Genomic DNA, 20,000 nt, shown 5'->3' on the forward strand with positions numbered 1-20,000 from the left:
CTGGGGACACAGGGACGAGGACAGGGACTCACCCTTCTTAACTGTGAGCCTCATTAGTGACGGTTGCTAGGCAAAGCACACACCTACCTTCAGCGCACAGGAAGGAGATAAACAGTACGTCATGGAGTCTAATGACTCCAGCGCCCGGGGCCACCATTAATTATTATATTTTGTCCTCTTATACCTTAGTCATTAATGGGGGAAAACAAATTGGTTTGTTTCTGTGGGCCACCGCAGCTTCATAAACTGTCCCCTGGTCTCCACGCCTGAATCGTTCCTCATCCGGACCCTCTGCCCACACTCCATCCCTGTCCCTGGGGACATGTCCGCCCACCTCGAGGGTGGCTCCTGAATGCGAGACCTCAGAACGGGGATCTGTCTTAATACTGCTTGGCTGGATGGGCATTTTGTGTCTAAAGGACTGAATCATGCTGTTTTGTTTACAATTCGGTTTAAAAAAAACAAAACTCACATTACTTTCTCAGGGATTCCTATTGGTCAGACTCATGATTATTACCAACTGTTTTATAGAGAAAAAGGGATCTGGTTCTACAGGAGCCTGATCTGTCGCGGGGGCCTGTGTGCAGGCACGCAGCGGGGCGTGAGTGAGGGGCTCGGCAAAGACTACTGGACCCACGTGTTTCTGAGCTCTGGCTTGAGGCTCAAGAGCACCCCTCCCTGCCTGTCTCTCTTACCAAAGGTCTTCTAGCAAGCAAAACAAGAAGTTACTTGGAAGCATTGGTATAAAACACTTTATGCTGTTTTTTCTCACACTCTCCACCTTGCTCCCATAAGAGATGTCCCACCCTCTATCTATCCATTCACCCATCCATCTGTCCATCCATCCACTATCCGTCCATCCACCCACCATCCACCCACCCACTATCCACCCACCATCCGTCCATCTACCCACCATCCATCATCCACCATCCATCTATCTACCATCTACCCACCATCTATCCATCCACCATCCACCCATCATTCATCCATCCACCCACCATCCATCCATCAATCCACCACCATCCATCCATCCATCATCCACCCATCATCCACCATCCACCCACCATCCATCCATCCATCCATCCACCATCTACCCACCCACCATCCATCCACCCACCATCCATCCATCCACCCACCATCCATCCATCCATCATCCACCCATCATCCACCCATCATCCACCATCCACCATCCACCCACCATCCATCCATCAATCCACCACCATCCATCCATCCACCATCCACCCATCATCCACCCATCATCCACCATCCATCCATCCACCCACCATCCATCCACCCACCATCCATCCATCCACCCACCATCCATCCATCCACCATCTACCCACCCACCATCCATCCATCCACCATCTACCCACCCACCATCTATCCACCCACCATCCATCCATCCACCCACCATCCATCCATCCACCATCTACCCACCATCCATCCATCTACCACCATCCATCCATCAATCCACCACCATCCATCCACCCACCATCCATCCATCCACCATCCATCCATCCACCCACCATCCATCCATCCACCCACCATCCATCCATCCACCATCCATGCATCCACCATCTACCCACCATCCATCCACCCACCATCCATCCATCCACCATCTACCCACCCACCATCCATCCACCCACCATCTACCCACCATCTATCCACCCACCATCCATCCATCTACCATCTACCCACCATCCATCCATCAATCCACCACCATCCATCCACCATCTACCGACCATCCATCCACCCACCATCCATCCACCCACCATCTACCCACCCACCATCCATCCACCCACCATCCATCCATCCACCATCTACCCACCATCCATCCACCCACCCACCATCCATCCACCATCTACCCACCATCCTTCCACCCACCATCCATCCACTCACCATCCATCCATCCATCCACCATCCACCCACCATCCACCCATCATCCACCCATCATCCACCCACCATCCATCCACCATCCATCCATCCACCATCTACCCACCCACCATCCATCCACCATCCATCCATCCATCATCTAACCACCATCTATCCACCCACCATCCATCCATCCATCCACCATCCATCCATCATCTACCCACCATCCATCCACCATCTACCCACCATCCATCCACCCACCATCCATCCATCCATCCACCATCCATCCATCATCCACCCACCATCCATCCATCATCCACCCATCATCCACCCACCATCCATCCACCATCCATCCATCCATCATCTACCCACCATCTATCCACCCACCATCCATCCATCCACCATCCATCCATCCATCATCTACCCACCATCCATCCATCCACCATCCATCCATCCACCATCCATCCACCATCTATCCATCCACCCACCATCCATCCATCCACCATCCATCTACCATCTATCCATCCACCATCTCCCCACCACCCACCCACCATCCATCCATCCATCCATCTACCACCCATCCGTCCGTCTCTCCGTCCGTCCATCCACCGTCCATCCATCTATTCAGGGGCAGGAGATGATCCTGGACTGCAATCTAAGTTGATGATATCAAGGTGGAACCACCCACCAAAACATGCACAAAGTGTCTGGGGATGACCTTCTGGATGGGGGTGTAGGACAAGCCAAAAATAAAAACCAAATAAATCAAAATTCCAAGAAAAGCTCTAAGCAAAAGAAAGCTTAGAAATGAACAAAGCACCGCAGCGAGGGCCGGGGCAGGTGAGGTGAGTGGGGGCGGCCGCGCCCCTCGCTGCAGGGCGGGGGGGGGGGAGGCCGAAGAGGACCCTGTCCCGGGCCACTCTGGGAGCCCCCAGGTCCTGCTGGGCAAGGGGGGTGGCTAACCAGTGGGGAGGAGAGGGGGTCTGGGGAGAGTAACACAACATGAATCAACAGGAAAGAATGGTGCAAAGAAAAAGAAGCATCGCAAATAAAAGTAAAAAGACATGTAGCATGTGCCTACCATTGTCCAGATAAGAAGGGGCCGTACCTTCTGACGGGTCGAGGCGGCGTGCCCGCCGCCCGTGTTTGGAGTTGTTGTGCACAAACATGTTGTCGGACACGGCCAGCACGTGGCCGTCCACGTTGACGGTGGTCGACACAACAACCTGTGAAGACGAAGTGGACGTGAGACTGGAGTTGGGACGGCAAGCCCCCGCCCCCCATGGTGCGCACTGTTTCCTGAGGGCTCCGCTGTCAGCTTTTGTTTTGTTTGCGTTTTTTTTTTTTTTGGCTAATTGGGGTAGGTGGGTGGGTGGTTTTGTTTGGTTTTGTTTTGACTAGAAATTGCTTCTCTTCAAAACCTGCTACCCTAATTACAGTTTAATCTCCTATTATGCTAACAAGTGCATTCAATTCAGACATACTCTTCTAGCCATTCGCTTCAGAAACACCCCTCTGGGCACTCATTTTAAAGCTGCTGTTTTGATTGATCTGTTCACATATTGATTAGATAGTTTATCTAATTAAAATTAGTTCGCTGGAGACTGTCCTCCTTGAAGAGCGGTGAGGTGTCAGTTGTTGCCAAAAAAAAAAAAAAAAAAAAAAGGCTTCATAAACCCGAGCGTCCCTACCATCCACGTGCTAGCAAGGACAGGGGTCAGTTTCACAGTTCCATGGGATGTCTGGTCATGAACGTTTTTGCATCTGAAAAGGCTGACTGAGCTCAGTGTGAACAGGGGTGGGAGTGTTTTCAGTGGGGGGGGGGTCCGTTCTCAAGTTCACTGAAAGGGTGGCAGGGACCCTGGTCTGCTAAGGGAATGTCCTCTTCTTGGGGTGAGAGACTCCCATCTGAGGTCCAGGTCAGAGGGGGTTGAGACGGAGAAGGGAGGGGGAGAGGGATCTCCTACTTGCAGGGAAAGTGAAAAAGGAACTCGTGCAGGAGGGGCATGGAGACGAGACCTGGGACCTGGGGGGATGGTCCCAGGTGACCAGCATCCCAAAACGCCCCACCCTTCATGGACTCAGGAGAGGGAAATCACTACCCACCCAGCCTTGAGATATTTCCTTCATGGGGAGTGTCTGTGTGACTTATTTCCAGGGTAGCTGGAACAGCAAAGACAGGGGCCCAGGTCCAGCCTGGGGGGTGCGGGGGGCCGGACACCTTGCCACAGAAGCCCTGGGGCTGGAGCCTGGATTTGGGTGGAGGGAGAGAGGGGGTGGGGGAGGGGAAGAGGGGAGGCAAGGAACCTGGCTGTCTGCCACCTGGGGGCAGAGGCTAGGACCAGCACCACCTAAGAAACACCCCCCCCAGGGAAACGTGTGGTGTAAGCAGGGAAACCAGACGGGATCATGTCCTTGTTCTGCTCGGTCTTCAGAGGTCAGAATACACCCCATAAATGGCCACGAGAAGCCCCAGTGGACCTGGGTAACAATGTAACCCTATCAGCTCCTCCGGTATGGCGAAGGTACCACATCGTGCACGGCCCGAACCATCAGGGAAACTGAGGGAGCGGTGTCCAGGGAGTCTGTTGGAATGCTCTATACTCTTGTCAAATATGAAAACCTGTCACCTGTAAACCTAAAATGACTCTAAAAAACAAAACAAAAACCCCATCCTTTAGGGAGAAACAACTGATAAAAAATCATAGTTATGGATTAAGAAAAGGCCAAAGCTATGCAGCTGCCCACGAACGCACAGGTTAGCTGTAGCTCTTTTATGGAAGTTTCTGGCCCCACAAGCAGCCTGAGGCAGGCCCGGGAGCACTGCACCCCCAGAGCTCCCTCACGGGACGCTCCCCCCACCAACAGGTCCCTCCCCTCTGGGCATCACGAGACTACTGGAGTCTCTGCAGTGCCAGGCCCCTCTGCGCTGGACACAGGCTGCCATCAGTGTCCCCAGACCAGGGCTCAGCTCCCTCGGCCTCTCCTCCGTGGCCCAGAAGGGGGCCCTGCACTGCCCTGGTAGAGAGGGGGCTCCCGCACACCCTGGTGGCCCTCGGGACCCGGTGGCACAGGACTGCTCCTGCGGACCCAGACGCCCTCCTCCGGTCTGTCTGGCAGCCCCACCCCGGCACTCTACCCAAGGGGGCTGCAAAGACATGCTGCTGACACCGAAACACAGGCGCGGCCCTTCTAAGACTCCTAGACTATGGCGTGTGAAAGACACCAGGAAGGTAAAAATAAAATACAGGACACTGTCTTTGCTGTCATCTATATATAGGTCAGCCACCAAGGGAGAAAAGAGCGTTGTTCAGCAGAGAGAAAACAGACACGCCGTAAGCTGCCCGGCCCCCCGCTGGGCCTGGGCCTGCCCTGAGCCGCACCTACATCAAGGTGCTGAGCCTGGGAAGCCAGGTGGGAATACTGGGCAAGCCTGCCCTCCCGTGAGGTCCAGTTAACCCTCTGAGAGGCAGGGATTAGCTAGAGAGACGTTAACTGGGGGTGGGGGGCACATCTTCCTAGGAGCTGCAGCTCCACTGTGTAACTGCTGCTGCCCTGGGCCACCGGTGGGCTTGCTCGTGACCCCCACTCTGCTCAGACAGATCAACAGCACCTGGGAAGCCTGGGCAAGAAACAGAAGAGAGGCCCCACTGCTGGCGAGAGACACGGTCCCGGCTCCAGAGCCCAAACGCTTCTCGGATTGGCTGAGTGGGCTGCCTGTTAACGTCTCTCTGATTGACTGGGTTGGCTGTCAAGGCCGGTGTCACATGTTTTGCTAAAAGGCTAAAGCATAAGTTAAATTTCTAAATAAAAAAAGAAAACTCCACCTTGAGCAAGTTGATGGCTACTCATCCAATGTAGCTGCCCCTTCTAGTAGCTGCCAGGTGCCTTTCTGGTTGGTAGGGACCAGCGGCAGGTTGGTAACCCAGCCCAGAACATTTTCACAACGAAAATCAGCAAAATAAATCCATCATGGGGGGCAGAGTAGCCTCCACCCTGAAGTAACCTCCTAATCCTTCACAAACAAAGGCAAGAAAACCAGGAAGCGGGCTCATCCCTGATCCCTGAACGCAACCCAGGGCCCCAGCTCTCTCCTCGAGGTGAAGCCCAGGTCCGGGAGCAGTCCGGGACCACCAGGCAAGGACCTCAGGAAGGGAGAACGCATTGGGCCTGGGGTGGGGGGGCTCAGCTGGGAAACGTTCTGGAATTTATCAAAGGCCAGCATCCAACAGGTGAGAGGCTCCCTTTCATGAGGAGGGCCGGGTCGCAAGCATAGCCCTCTCCCCCTGAAAAATCAACCAACCAACGGATTCCTGAGAGATCTCCAGCACGGATTCCACATTCTAATCCATCAACGTGCAGAGCCACGTGGAACAGAGGGACAGGCTACATGTAGAGGCCAATGTTCAGAGGACTCTAATTGAAAATTTCTGGAAGTGTCCCTTTGAGATGCACGCTCCCCCCACCACCACCACCACAGCTGCGTGGAAGCAGAAAGCCAGACGGACCTACAGCTCCAACCAATCTGATTTCTGGGTGTCCCAAGCTCCCAGCCTAACGGCACCCGGGAACCGGGGCAGAATCAAAGGTCATGTTCTCAGTGCTGCTGCCAGTCCCTCTTGGGTTCTGAACGAACGACTGAGTGGACACAATGAACCAGGCACGCTGACCATGCCAGACCGGCTTTTTTCAGGCATTTGATTTTAAGGGTGTGATCCCATGAACCACTTGGGGTGTACACTCAAGCCCCCTTGAGGACGAATGATCGGTTTCTGAACAATGGCTACATCGGAGAATTCAAATTCCACCTGAGAGTCCGGCTGGCCCTGCGCCTGTGGGCGTGTACCTGGAATCGGCGCATGTCCCGAGGGTTGCCCGCATTCTTCAGACAGTTCTGGTTGCACTTGAGGAAAAACTTTAGAAAGAATCTACAAAAATACAAAAAAACAAGAACAAAAACAAATGTACATCTGTTAGGGTGATCAGACAAAGAGACACATACTTTTTGAAAGACACTTTTGCACGAGGAGCAGTGAAGGCACCCCCCACCCATCCCGCCCATCTGCTGGCTGCCCGGGACAGGGGACAAGGCCAGTGCCTGGGTCTAATGGACAGCCTGGAGGACCTTCCTACAGAGGGAGTGACACAGGTTGGTCTTGACAGGATGGGTTTCCAAGTTCTGTTAGAATGACTGTGATTTGGACGGGCCATGTCCTGCCTCCCTCTTTGCACAACGGACTGTGAACCATTCGGGACACGCGAGCCCGGAGGGACTGCTGGCTTCAGCACACAGAAGCACGTGCCCACTGAACTTGCTTTTTTTTTTTTTTTTTTTTAGGATGGCCAAGCTGAAGGACACACCTATCCTGGAAAGTTATGCTCTGTGTATCCGAAATTCAAATGTCACTGGACCCGGGCACTCTCTCCGGCAGCCCGACTCCCAGGGCCATCACTGCCTAAGTAAACACACTTTTAAGATGCATTCTTCAAGTTATAATAGGTACAACTCCTAAGAAAAGAAAGGATGCGGAGGGCCGTGGCAGGGGCTACCATGACTTCTGTGAAGGGTCCACGTGAGTTTTTAAGGGAATAGTCAACGACCCTCAGTATGACCATGATGCCTGTTCTCAGGCAGCAGAAGAGAAGCCGGCCGTCCCAAACCGGACGCAGGGCTATTTTTTGCCGAGCTCTGCCCTTGCGTGGCGGGCATGAAGAAGTAGGGTTCTGACAGCATGCTGAGATGCTGTGACAAACATTGTCACGTTGTCCCCTCATCCCAGCACACTCAAGAGACAAATGCGGAAGCGTTGGTTCACAGGGCAGACACTGGGAGCCTGGCCGTCATTATAACACCCGACCATGGGGACAACAGGGTCCCCTGTGCCTCATCTTGGGAAGGCCGGGCTCATGCCTCACCGGGTGTCTGGGCATCCCATCCAACAAGATGGCACGAGGATCTATCTTCTCCATTTTCTTTGCAAAGGCCGCCTGTCCCAACCGAGGACGATTCATTTCTTAGGAGGTTTCCACATGACTTCCTTGAACCCAACCTGGTGTGTTCAAGGGTCCAGGTCGACAGTCTTCGTACTTGGAAACAAGGGGCCTCAGGAGACCGAGGTCCGTCCCCAATTCATGCCCCAACAGACCCTGGATGCCTCCCACTGGGATGGGAGAAACTCGGGTGGGCGGTGGAAGAAGCGTGTCTGCCTAATTCCACATTCTTACGGACGGTGCGGCCTCGCTGACTTAGGGCTGGAATTTTACATCTTTTCTATGAACTCACCTTACCTACACTGGAGCTCCCGGTGCCTCTGAACACCCCACCATCTGCCGCCAGCGCTGCCGGTCACTTGAAATTCCACCCACCAATTTTTCCTAACCACCACCGCAATTAAACTCCATGCGCCGCGGCAGCGAGGTAAATTGGGTGCACCTGCGGCCACTCCGCACTTGAACAGCATCAGAAAGGGCCTAACAAGGTGAGGCGTCACAAAGTTATCGTCCTCTCAGGCAATTAGGTTTTCACTTCGGGGAGAGCTGTGCGGTGCAATTATGCCGCACATTACGGGCCAGCTAATCTCCCGAGCGGGCGGCTGGCTGCCTGAGAAGCGGCTCATCTGTATGGAGCCGTCTCTCCAAGAACTCCTTTTGTGATGGGAAGGAGTCTCCCCCCCCCCACACACACACACACCCCCGACTGACCTCCAGAGGAGGCCCCTTTAAATTCCTCCATGTCTTTTTAGCTGGTTCACCCCTGAGCCTCTGAGAGAGCAGAGAGCAGGTTCGGGAGGTTGCCTGACCAGCCTCTCTGCCTCGCACGGCACAAGGGCCAGCAGGGCCTTGCCAGTCTGTCTGTTGTTGTCGGGTGCGAAAATGAGCTCCACAAAGTTGGGTGCCGGGGGTTCTCTGGGGCAGGGATGCTCACACACGCTCTTATCTCAGACGGGCTCCCCTCCCAGTGTCTCACAAGCCGTGGATGGGGCTTGGGACAGGTTGGAGCGTGCGGCCCTGGGGGAGCAGAGTGCTGTCAAATAGCGCGGCCCCGGGGACACAGACTGCGCGAGGGATGCATGCGGGGACAAGGGCAGCTTCAACTGGGAGGAGGGAGACCCCGTGCCTACATTTCACCCTTGCACTGGTGACAAGGAACTCAAGGATTCACTCAAGCCTCCATGAGGGGGCAGCCCCGTCCGGCCCGCTGACCGCTGATGCTGTGCACGTTCACGTCGGCGTACCAGCGCACACTCAACACCCAAGGCTCGGTGAAACGCGCTGTCCCAATGTTCGGAGAGGGGCTGAGCCAACTGAAGGCCCCGACGAAGATGTGGGAGGTCAAATGGTAATTTTCATCCTATACTCAATAACCCTTTCATGGGCTGCCTTTTTTTTTTTCCTCCCTAAGAAATATCTGACAGTCACTTTACATATCTCTCTTCCAGAGGCTGGTACACAAAGGACTTAACCCTCTTGTTAGGGAAGGAAAAATCTCTCCTATGTCAGAAAATCTTTGGCTTTCACACCAATAAACTCTTTATTACTGCGCCACGCCGACGTGCGGCTCAATGGCAGAGGCGATAAAAATTCTAACCTGTCATTAGCACATTACGCTTAATTGTGTACAGTGTGTAGTTTCCGCAGCGGCTGCTGGCCCGTCGTCAGAATGACCATTATGTGCACTAATTCCCTGACCCTGTCTTTATTTCCCTAAAGAGTCATCATCTTTCACAGCAGGTACCGGAGTAAATCAAGCTTGAAATATGGGCTTTATTTACTTGTTTCTCTCAGGCAGGAGGGGAGCACCAGTCACAACTCCCCCCTAGTAATATTCCGCTCTGAGATGAAGCAGAACCCTGGAAGGTTTTTCCACGGTGGTTAGCAGCAGGGAGGGCATGAGGGAGGTGTGGTCTCATTACCCCTGAAAGCAGGTGTCCACCTGCAGAGCATTCAGGGATTAGGGGAGAAGATGCCATCTGGTTGGATCTCGCTGGTTCTAAGAACGGGTTTTGGGGCCGTCCCTCTAACTCAGAAGCCCTGGGAACACAGGCACGGGGCCTCTGCCCACTGCGCCCAGCAACAGAGACCCTGAGTGAGAGCTGGCAGAGCCCGGGCCTGCCCTTTCTGCAGGGGACAGTGGCTCGACCTCTCCAACTGGGGCGGTGGCCACAGCCAGTGCACCTGCAGAGGGAAAGTTGAAAGTCGGGTCCCGGTGGCATGGGTCAGAATCGGCGCTGATGAGGCTGGGACCCAGGGCCTAGGACGGGTCATGGCGTACAGCGTGTGTAAGCGGGGCTGCCCCCAGGTACCCTACCTGGGGGGGCAGGGGGGGGAAGCAGCGACTCATCTAGAAGTCGCCTTCCGGATCTGTGTGTTTAAGCGATGAATTAGTTCATTTATATTTACTTTTATGAAGCTGATTAACCAGAGCTCCTCGATCTGATGAAAATCATTTTAATTGTAGTGTTAGGCTCCTGTGTAATCTCCATTACATTAGGCACTGTTTAAATTCTACATGGGTATTGTGCAAATTGGCCCTCGGTGAGCAAGCAGGCAATTAGGACCAAGCAGCGCTCCCGCACGCCGCCCCAGAACTTTGTGGCGTTGTACAGGACGATCAGAAACAAAGGAGGCTGTTTAATTGTAATTTAATGGAATATCAAGGAGTCCGTGGCATTAGACACTGGCAACAGAGAGCAGGAGAGAAAAATTAACTGCAATTACGTTTGATTAAAGCTATACTTCTCAATAATCAGCGGTCCTGACAGGCCACGGGCTCTCGTGGGTTCCGGGATGGCAAAAGGTGTTGAGCAATATTAGGGCCAATAAAGGGGATATTAGCATAGCTAATTACAGCCCTGCAGAACCTGCAAGAGGCCTCTGTGTATTGTAATGTGTGAAATAATTGGCCAAGGCCGTTATCAATTACGTCAGGAATGAATTTGGTTTGTCAGAGAAAAGTGAGGAGAGTCGCTTCAGCTAACACCGTCTCCCCCCCCGCCCCGCCCCTGCCCCCAGCCGAGAGGCACTTGCCCACGTCCAGCACGAAGCCGCACCTGACCCGTGGCCAAACCGCTGATACACTGTCACCAGCGAGCGTCAGGTAATGCATACCCCCTCCCGTCCCCACTGCCTGTCCCCACACAGCTGCTTATCACCCAACGGAAGCCACCACTCATGTCAAAATGATTCCTGTCCTTCTGCTTAAAGGAGGGAGAGACTGTCTCTTTAGCAAGGCAGTGGCGAGCTTGGGCTGACCGCCCTGGTGACCAGGGGAGCCTGGTGCCATTTCCGTGTTGGTGGGACTCACTCGTTTGAAATCATGGCATCCCAGGAACCCTCTGCATGGGGAATTATTTTATTTTATTTTTTGGTCATTGTTACTTTTTAAGACGGGTCAGGCTTGGCCTAGGTCAGTTCTTGAAGATGTATGTGACGGCCCCATTGCAAGGTGTGGCCCCCCGCGCGGCCCCGTGGAGACAGGAGCGGGATTCCTCCGTGGCCACCTCAGCCCGGGTTAGGTGCCACTCACAGGAAGGAGCCCTGGACTCTGCCAAACGCCTCCGCTGACCTCCAGCCGCAGCCTAGTGGCTGATCTTCTCTCGGGCCTCAATTATGGGAACGATGGGAAATCTAAGTCCAGAAAGAAAAACGCCCGCCTCTTTCATGGGCGGGGCGGGGCGGGGTTCATCGGCTATTGTAGGGCAGAGCTAGCTCTTAATAAGCATAAGCGGCACACAAACTCGCGATGGAAGAGATGAGCCTCCGTGTCATCCATCAAAAACCTCAAGGCATTCACATGGGAATCAGGGCACTGACAGCTTCTGGGGGTCCCCGCAAACGGCGGAGACCCCATTCCAGATCCACCCCCCACCCCACCCCGGTTCTGAGGCTGACGAGGAACACAACGCCAGGAGGCCGTTTCCTATGCAACCGCCTCGGCATGAAAAACGTGAGCGTGGAAAAGCCAACCAGACCAGGCAGTTGTAACAAGTCACCACCCACCCATGGGTGGGTGCCAGGGCCTGGGAGCAATGGGCTTCGTGAGCTCAGGGTTTTATTTCGGGGTGACAGAAACATCTGCAAGCAGAAGCTGGTGGTGGTGATGCCCAACCTCGTGGGCAAATGAAATGCCGCTGAACTGTTCAGCTTGAAATGGCTAATTTCCAGTGAGGTCACTCTGGCTTTCATTTTATCACAACGGAAAAGTCCCTGCCCCTCTCCATACCAACCTCCCACCCCCCACCCCGCCCCACCCCACCCCCAGAGAGGAGCAGGAAGACAGGCCAATGACCCTCTCAAGGCTGCCCTGGCTGCAGCCCTGCCCGGGTGACTACACTCTTGGAAGTAAACAGTTAAAAAGAGTCAAATTAAGAGACAGAGCCTTTAAGAGACTTTTCTCTGACTGATAAGCAAGTGACTGGTGGAGTGGTCTCTCTGGCTGATAAGCAAGTGACCGGGTGGAGTGCTTCCTCGAAGTCCCTGCTAATTACTGGGAAGTCCCTGAAAGCAGTGGCCACAGCTGTGGCGTGCGCGCCCGGCCATCAGCCGCTACCATATTGATTACTGAGCAATCCTAGCCGATCGGGTTCTGGTGCTGAGAGACAGTGCCTCCTTCACAAAACCTGTAATGAGCAGTTCCTACACAAGACTACATTCTGCTGACATCAGATCTGCGCGGCGAGATAGGACACAGGTCAATACGGATCGGATTTCCAAAATGCGAGGGTCTTAATGTCAGGCCTCTCTTTTTCCCCCTCTCCTGCCATTAGCTATTACAAGTCTCACGTTCTTCCAGGCCGGACGGGAGGGCTGGGGGGGGGGGGAGAATCTGCTCCATTAGTCTGATTTATTCTTCAAATATGCCATGACAAATTGCTTTAACACCAGACTTATTAAATTCTTGTACATTTCAAGTTATGGGTCTCATATACTTGTGCCTACATGACGTCACCAGGAAAGGGGGCAGAGGGTGACAGTATTGAATTTTACAGCTGGGCCCAGATGTCCTTTGTGAGGAGGGGGGCACCGCCCCCCTCCCTAGGAGAGAAGGCTGGGCTGCCTGACTTCCCCACGGCAGGTCCCCAGGCTCCCCCAGACTCTGTGGCCACCGGCACGCCCCCCCTTTCCTCCCGTCCCCCCCCCCCGCCCCCGCACGCACGCTGCCCTGCATGTAAATGCGGAGGTAGAGGAGGATTTGAAAATATCCGCGGCTTGACTCCTAGTTCAGCGACGGCTGGCCTTTGTCTGGAGGTGCGCTCCACTGTAGCAGAGCCCGTCTCCCGTGGATGAGGGCTATTTTACTTTCCTGCGCTGGAGTAACCACACCGCATTAACAATATTTGTACTACAATCGCCCAGGGACCCACTTCCCAGATTCTATCACTTCTTTATCTCCTGACAAATACCTCACTATCGAACGTTATTAGGTTTAGAAAATTAACCCTTCCCGGTCTGGAGCCGCTCCAGGGCCCCGACTGTCCCTCCAAAGAAGAGCCTTATCGCTAAATCTGGGCTATAATGGTTTTTTCTCTCCATCACAATTTCAGCGCTGGCTGTCAAGAGGCTCTCATAGATACCATGATCTTGTTCTTCCGCAATGATTCTCATTAAAATGACGCCAAGAAGATCTGATGGGATTTAATAGCTTTGCCGGCCAGGTCCACGGTGCCCCCCTCCCTGCTCCCACCTCCTCCAGCCCAGAGCCTGCCGGGGCCCTCTCGTCGGAGAAATTTGTATGACTTGCATTAAACTTTTCCGGGTGGGTTTTTTTTTAACGTGTTCCGATAAGTAAAACCCAGGTAGACACCCTAGGCAAGCAAAGCGCCTGCCAGAGCTCCACGCGCACATGGCCCCAGCAGGGCGCCCGCCCCGGCTGCGCTTGTCAGGATTCTAGTTAGTCTTTTCCCGTAACTGTTCTGATATTTCATGATAGTTTTGATAAAGGTTATCTGTTTAAAAGAAGTCAACCGCGCAACACAAGAGCGGCGTGATGGGCGCTGTATTTACACCAGGCCTTCCGTTTCAAGTGCCTATCTTTCTCTCTTTTTATTTTTTTTCCTCACCCCCACCCCGCACCTCCATTTTTTTTTTTTTTTTTTTTTTTTTTTTTTTTTTTTACCTATTTCTCTATTTCTAACGGGCGCTGCAGCCCTGACATTATTTCCCGGGCAGATCATTCGCGCTGTCAATCAGTCTGTATTTTGTCTTTTGCTGAGGGCTCATTAAAACAGCTTCCCCTCTCCCTCCGGACACGGCTCTATTTGCCAGCTCTGATCACGCAGCTCCTTTACTTAAGAAAAATGCCAGCATCACTTGGCTCACGTCAGATGCCCCCCGTGACTTGTTGCCAGCTCCAGGGGAGACTTCGCAGAGACTCCGGCGGGCAGAGACGAAGTGGTCCGCGCGTACGCGCGCGCTTCTCCCAACTCCAGGTGCCGAGCCGCCCCCACCCGCCACGCCCTCCCTGCGTGTGCGCGTTCCTCCGAGGAAGCCCGTGACCATCACAGGAAACCCTCCCCCCACCCCTACCCCCAGCCGTGCGGATGTCCATCGGCCACTGCGATCTTCCTTCAAAAACGACGGGACTTTTTTTCCCCATAGTTCTTCCTCCTCCACCTCCCCCCAATGTTCAAGCAGGAAAGATCGTCTCTGGTTCAGACACCCCCACTTTCTCCATCCTTGCCGGCTGGCTTCATCCAGAGCCATCTTCTTGGCGGGGCTAAATTATTATTAACACCACCCCTAATAATAATAATAATAATAATAATAATAATAATAAAACCCCCTTTTTTACACCCAGCCCGTGCGTGCACAGAGTGGGGGGGTCCCGTGTCGAAGCTGCCTTCACCGGCCTCTCCAGCCTTTTTAGGGCCCTGATTAAAAACTTATTAAAACATTATCAATGATTAATGGGAGCGTGGCTCTGAGTGGCAATTATTAGTTTTAATGCAGGTAATGCCGCTTAATGAGGGGGCACATGTGTGTGAGGCTGTGCCTTCATTACTCCTGCGTGTCAACAAATACAAGAGAAATGTGTGTCCAGGTCATCCATTACTTGGAACAGCACCCGGCTTCTCTCCTCACCTCCCTGTGTTGATGAGCCAAGGGCCATAAATTAATCCCTTTCTGTGGCTCCAGGAAGGAGGACCAAGGTGTTAAAACCCACGGAGCTGGCTGGGCTCCCCACGCTGCCACCGTGCAACTCCACATCTGCACGTCCCTCCTGGCGGCTTTTCTGGAGCCTCCGGCAACACGGGGATTTTTTTTTTCTTTTTTTTTTTCCCTGGGAATTGTGGCGGGCTCTCATTGTCTCTGCTCAGAAATGCAGGCCCCTGACCCCCCCACACACACACACACGCACACCCCCAGAGCCCACAGGGATGCTTTCCTTCTAGTTCTGCAGGGTTTGAGGAGTTGTTGTGCTCTGTCCGCCCAGCACCTAATTCGTATTAACTCAGTTTTCCTAAATATCCCCACGCCTCGCATCTAAACGCCCATCTCCCAAAGAATGGGGGTGGGGACAGTGGACAGAGAGAGTACACACACTGTCCCCCTGGAGAGAAAGGCGTCCTAATGCTGGGATAGCCACCCCGGGGAGCCACACACTGTTAGCGCCTGGCTGACACATCAGGGAAGCCAGGAAGAGGACACTCGGGGAATGGGTGCATTCAAGGTGCTAAGTAAGATGGGGGTGCAGGGGTGGGTGCTTCCTCCACCCACAGAGAAGCGTACACACGTCTCAGCCCCACCTGGGATCACCCCGTCCGGGGCCAACGCGCAGTCCACAGCCGGGGACAGGCGACTCCGACCAACTTCGCAAGTCACCTTTTATTTTCCGTGTTTGTGACAAGCAGCTCGGGCCGGGCTGTTCTCCACTATCTGTTTGAAGAGTATTCAGGACTATTTGCATCATTTTATCGCTAATGTATAATATATGGCTCTAAAGTGAGCCCAAGCACTGTCTTGTTACTGAGCATAAAAAACTGAAGGCAATAAAGATACATTAGCCCCGTGAAGCACAGAGGCGATCAGGCAGGCAAGAAAGGTTGCTGCTCAGAGTTAAGAGGCAACCTTTCTGCCTGACTAAGACAATGGAAGAGTAAAGAAAATGTCAAATCAAGAAAAGCTGGATTCAGAGATGAGGCAGCCCGGAATGACGTCGGTGCCATATTTTGTGAAACTATAATGCTGTCGGCAGCAAAGATCGGTGTTTCTGATTCATCTCGGGCCGCATGGCAAAGCTTTGTCAGTCTGTGCGCGGTATAAATAATTCAGGGTGAGAGATGGCAATTACAGGGCCCTGCACAACCAAAATGAATATTTTATGAGGACTAAAACTGCTCTGGAATGAATCATACACACGGAGTCGCACACACATGGCGTGTGGGCTCACACATGCCAGCCCCGGGAAGAGGGGAGCATGGCCCTGGCCTCCGCTTCCAGGCGGGGACTGAGGGGGCCCGGCTGGTGGCCACAGCGCACACCGGGACCACCGGCCCCAGCGGCCGGGCTGCCTGCTCTCACACTCCTGACAGATGCCGGGTGCTCCCCCGACTCCCCTCACCCCGGAACGCCCCGCGAGGAGCACAGAGAGACCATGTAGAAACTCGTGGCGGTACACCCCACAACTTTGCGTCGTGAGGCATCGTTCCGAAGCGAAGCGGTGTCGGGCTCTGTTTATTGTTCCGATCGCTCAGGCTCCCGGGGACCGGCGGGGGCCACGCCTCTGCCATGGCGGAGACACTGCTCTGAACTTGCGTAGGGGAGGCAGAACGGTTCTGTCGTCCTCCATGAAACGAGGGGCCTGAGGACAGGAGGGGCTGTGGGAGCCTCAGCAGGTGCTGTGCACACCGGCCCCCACCCCCCACCCCCCACAGCCTGATTTCCCACGTTCTTCCCCAACAGAAGCACAGTTTCGTCTCTGCCTCCATCTCCGGACCCAGATCTTACTCGTAGGGCCAGGACCACGGCTCCTAGCGTCCTGAGATCCAAACTCTCACGAAGGAGCGGCTTTCCCTCACTTGGAACAAGGAACACGACCATGGCTATGGCAGGGCGAGGGCGGGGTGGGGGTGTAGGGTTATGCCAAAGAGAGTCTGTAAAGGCTGAAAGGGTGGTTTCATCTGTTACTTTTTCCTCCCAAAAACGCCCCTGGTGAACGGCTAGAACAAACAACAACATTGTTCGCAGGGCCGAGGAGGCCAGTCCCACCGGTGAATGGCCATTGTGTTTGTCCAGCTACTGATACCTGGGCCTTTGTGGAGGAGAGAAGGCCGGGGGCAGTGACATCAACACAGCACAAGTGTCCCTCTGTGCAGACACCAGAGCGGCCCGGGCCATGGTGGGAACTGGCACTCGATCCCAGGGAGAGGTTTCCTTTAAATCCACCTCCAGTGCCTTGTTTATGAAAACAAGGCTATTAGGTATATTAATAATTTGATAAATAGGGATTTGCCCTTAATTATTCATGAAGAACATTTGGCAACAGTAAAATTATATTCGCAGAACAGGTTTATAAACCAGCTAATTATAAATTAAGTATGCAAGAGAAAATTGCTAACCTTGAAATTAAAATATTTTATGATTCTGCAATTACCAAAAAAAAAAAGAAAAAAGAAAAAAAAGGGTAGAGAATTATCCAAAGCCAGTTGTGAGCGAAGTACACAGGGACTCAAGAGAGGCACTGTGTGGGCCAGGGGAGTGACCACAGGAGAAGTGGTCCTCCCACCCCACCCCTCTTCAGCCTTAGGGGAGGCGGTGAGGGAAGGGCCTGAAGACAGCTGAAACTTTCCACGAGTCCAACCTGACAGGACCAGCCTCTATCCCACTGGACAAGGCAGGTTCGCATCCTCAGAAAGCCCCTGATGCACTCTGCCAAGGACACAGCATGTCACCTCTGCTGGCTGTCAAGCCCTGCCCCATCGATTGCTGTGCTGGGGGTGGTGGACACAAGGAAGCCTGGATGCCCCCCCCACACCTTTCACAGTCGTCCTGCTGGGGCAGGGTGTACCCACTAAGCCTGTAGTCCAGAAGGACAAGGTTGGTGAGGGTGGCAGAGAGAGGGTGCAGTGCTGCTCGCCCCCACTAGAGGGCTTCTCACGTGGCGAGGAGGAGCACGCAGACGCCCTGGGCACTCAGCGGCCTTCTGCCAACTTTGGACAGACCCCGTCCTCCGAGCTGGAGGTCCCAACTTCCCCCTTGGGCTCCTCTGCCCACAGCCTTCCCTGTCAAGGGCTCTGTCCATCCCAATTCACAGCCTCCAGAGTCCCAGACAGCTAAATGGCCTGCAACGCCCGCCAGGTGAGTTTCACAAACGTGATCTCTTAGGCATAGGGGAACAGATGAGGGGAGGCCTTCACTCTCTTTTTAATGACTAGACACCCTAACCCTAAAATGTGGGCTGAGGAGAACAGGATAAAAGACAGCCACCAGGAGAAATGAACTGCAGAATGTCCCGTTAAAAAAAGTTGGTGGTATTCCGTAACTTAGTTTCTGTGGCCACATCACATGCTCGGTGAGTGCCCACTGCAGACAGCCAGAAGAGGCAGGGGTCAGCGCTGCGCCCCAGGACGCAGGCGCGCGCCCCGCACTCCTGAAGTCACGGGGAAAACGAGCACAATTCACTTCGGCGTTTTTTTGTTTTTTTTTGTTTTTGTTTTTTCTTTGTTTTTGGTTCTGGAGGGTAAGGACTTCCCCGAGAGCAAAAAGCCCCCACTTATTTGCTCCCGGAACAGAGAGCACAGCACAGGGCACCCTTTCCTGCCCGGCCACCTCGCCCTCACGCGCAGCCAGGCTCGGCAGCCTGGGCATGGACAGCGTCCTCCATCAAAATGCTAGTGGCATCCTCACGGAGCACAGACGCTGCCGCTTCAATTAATACACAACAGAACCTTCAGCGGCACGAGCGTCCCCAGGCCATGCCGAACAAGCGCTCCTGAACTGGGGCCTCCGTGGGGTCTCGCAACACCGGGCTCCAGGTGCGGCACTGACCCCCGGCCTTGCTCCAATCATGGGGACAGCCAGACAGATGTCGCTGCCCCAGAATCCCCAAGGCCCAGAGGGAACCCAAAGTTTGAGGACAAAATCGGCCAAGGGGACATCCGGCACTGGATAGCACGGTGACGGTAACGCAGGGAGAGAGGTGTGAGGCCCCCCGCCGGGCAGCCTCTCGTCTGATATTTGGCATGGCTCTGAGCTGCCTTCCACCAATTAGTTTACCTCTATCGGCTGGCGGCTGGCGCATATTTTTATCATTTGGAATAGACTATTTACCACTTGATAGGATACATTTCTTTCTTTACCTCTGGGACGCGCCACAGAGGCTAAGCAACTTCCCCTAACAATATTTAAATTGCTTACAAAGCCTCTCTAAATATTTGCCGTGTATTTAGTATGCCTAAGATCTGCCCGTTATCCCAAAGTCTTTTTGTGGTAAATTGCAATTTTACAACTTCATGCCCGTGATATATTTTGACAAAGCTCTGCTGACACCCTCTATTGGCCTCCAAAGGCAAAATAGCAGACACTCCACGAGCCACCAGAGAACTCTCAATTTGCCGTGAGACCGCGGCCACTTTGCCCTCCGCAATCTGCATGGAGGAAGATTAAACATTCAATTTGTTACTTGATAGGCCACAAGGTTCACCACTTACCATACAAATGGAAAACATTACTGTCATTCCTCAACTTGCTTGCCTGAGTATTTTATTATTTGTAATATTTACTTCAGGGGAATTATGATTCATGTCATATTTATCTTCATGAAAAACGAGCATCTAAATGGAAATCACCTTTTGAATGTACCAGGATAGAGTGTAATACTAATATGCTTCATGAACTATAAAATTTAGTCACAGTGTGTGGATAGATTACGGCACGACTCTAATACTCTGACATCAAGCAAATTTTCTCCGTGTTAAGCGGAGACTCTGCGCCCGATTCCAGGTTGATAACCATTACACTTACATGATGGTACAAGTCACGGCTTGTGGATTTATGTCCCTCCTCAGCTCGTTTGCATTAATCTGCCTCTGAATAAGCTATTCGCACTTCCTCCAGTGCACGCAGGAAATTGAAAGAAGGTGTAAATTTGTAGGCCTGCAACCTGAGCAAGCACAGACAGACACTCTTCA

General features: G+C 53.4%; 1 protein-coding gene across 9 annotated transcripts in view; it reads right to left on the bottom strand.

The window, feature by feature from the left end:
• EBF3 (EBF transcription factor 3) overlaps positions 1 to 20,000 on the bottom strand; it is a 121,791-nt gene that overhangs the window by 36,794 nt on the left and 64,997 nt on the right. For 5 of the 9 annotated variants that reach the window (XM_066239350.1, XM_066239356.1, XM_066239353.1 and 2 more), the window contains exons 7-8: positions 6,719 to 6,800; positions 2,954 to 3,098 (exon numbers count right to left, since the gene is read on the bottom strand). In XM_066239350.1, the coding sequence (XP_066095447.1) occupies positions 2,954 to 3,098; positions 6,719 to 6,800 (227 nt within the window). The remainder of the gene's footprint in view (positions 1 to 2,953; positions 3,099 to 6,718; positions 6,801 to 20,000) is intronic. The other 4 variants (XM_066239357.1, XM_066239355.1, XM_066239354.1 and 1 more) reach the window with 1 other exon arrangement.

Source organism: Saccopteryx bilineata, chromosome 7 (genome assembly GCF_036850765.1).
Source record: "Saccopteryx bilineata isolate mSacBil1 chromosome 7, mSacBil1_pri_phased_curated, whole genome shotgun sequence".
In the NCBI taxonomy this organism is placed as follows: Eukaryota; Metazoa; Chordata; class Mammalia; order Chiroptera; family Emballonuridae; genus Saccopteryx; species Saccopteryx bilineata.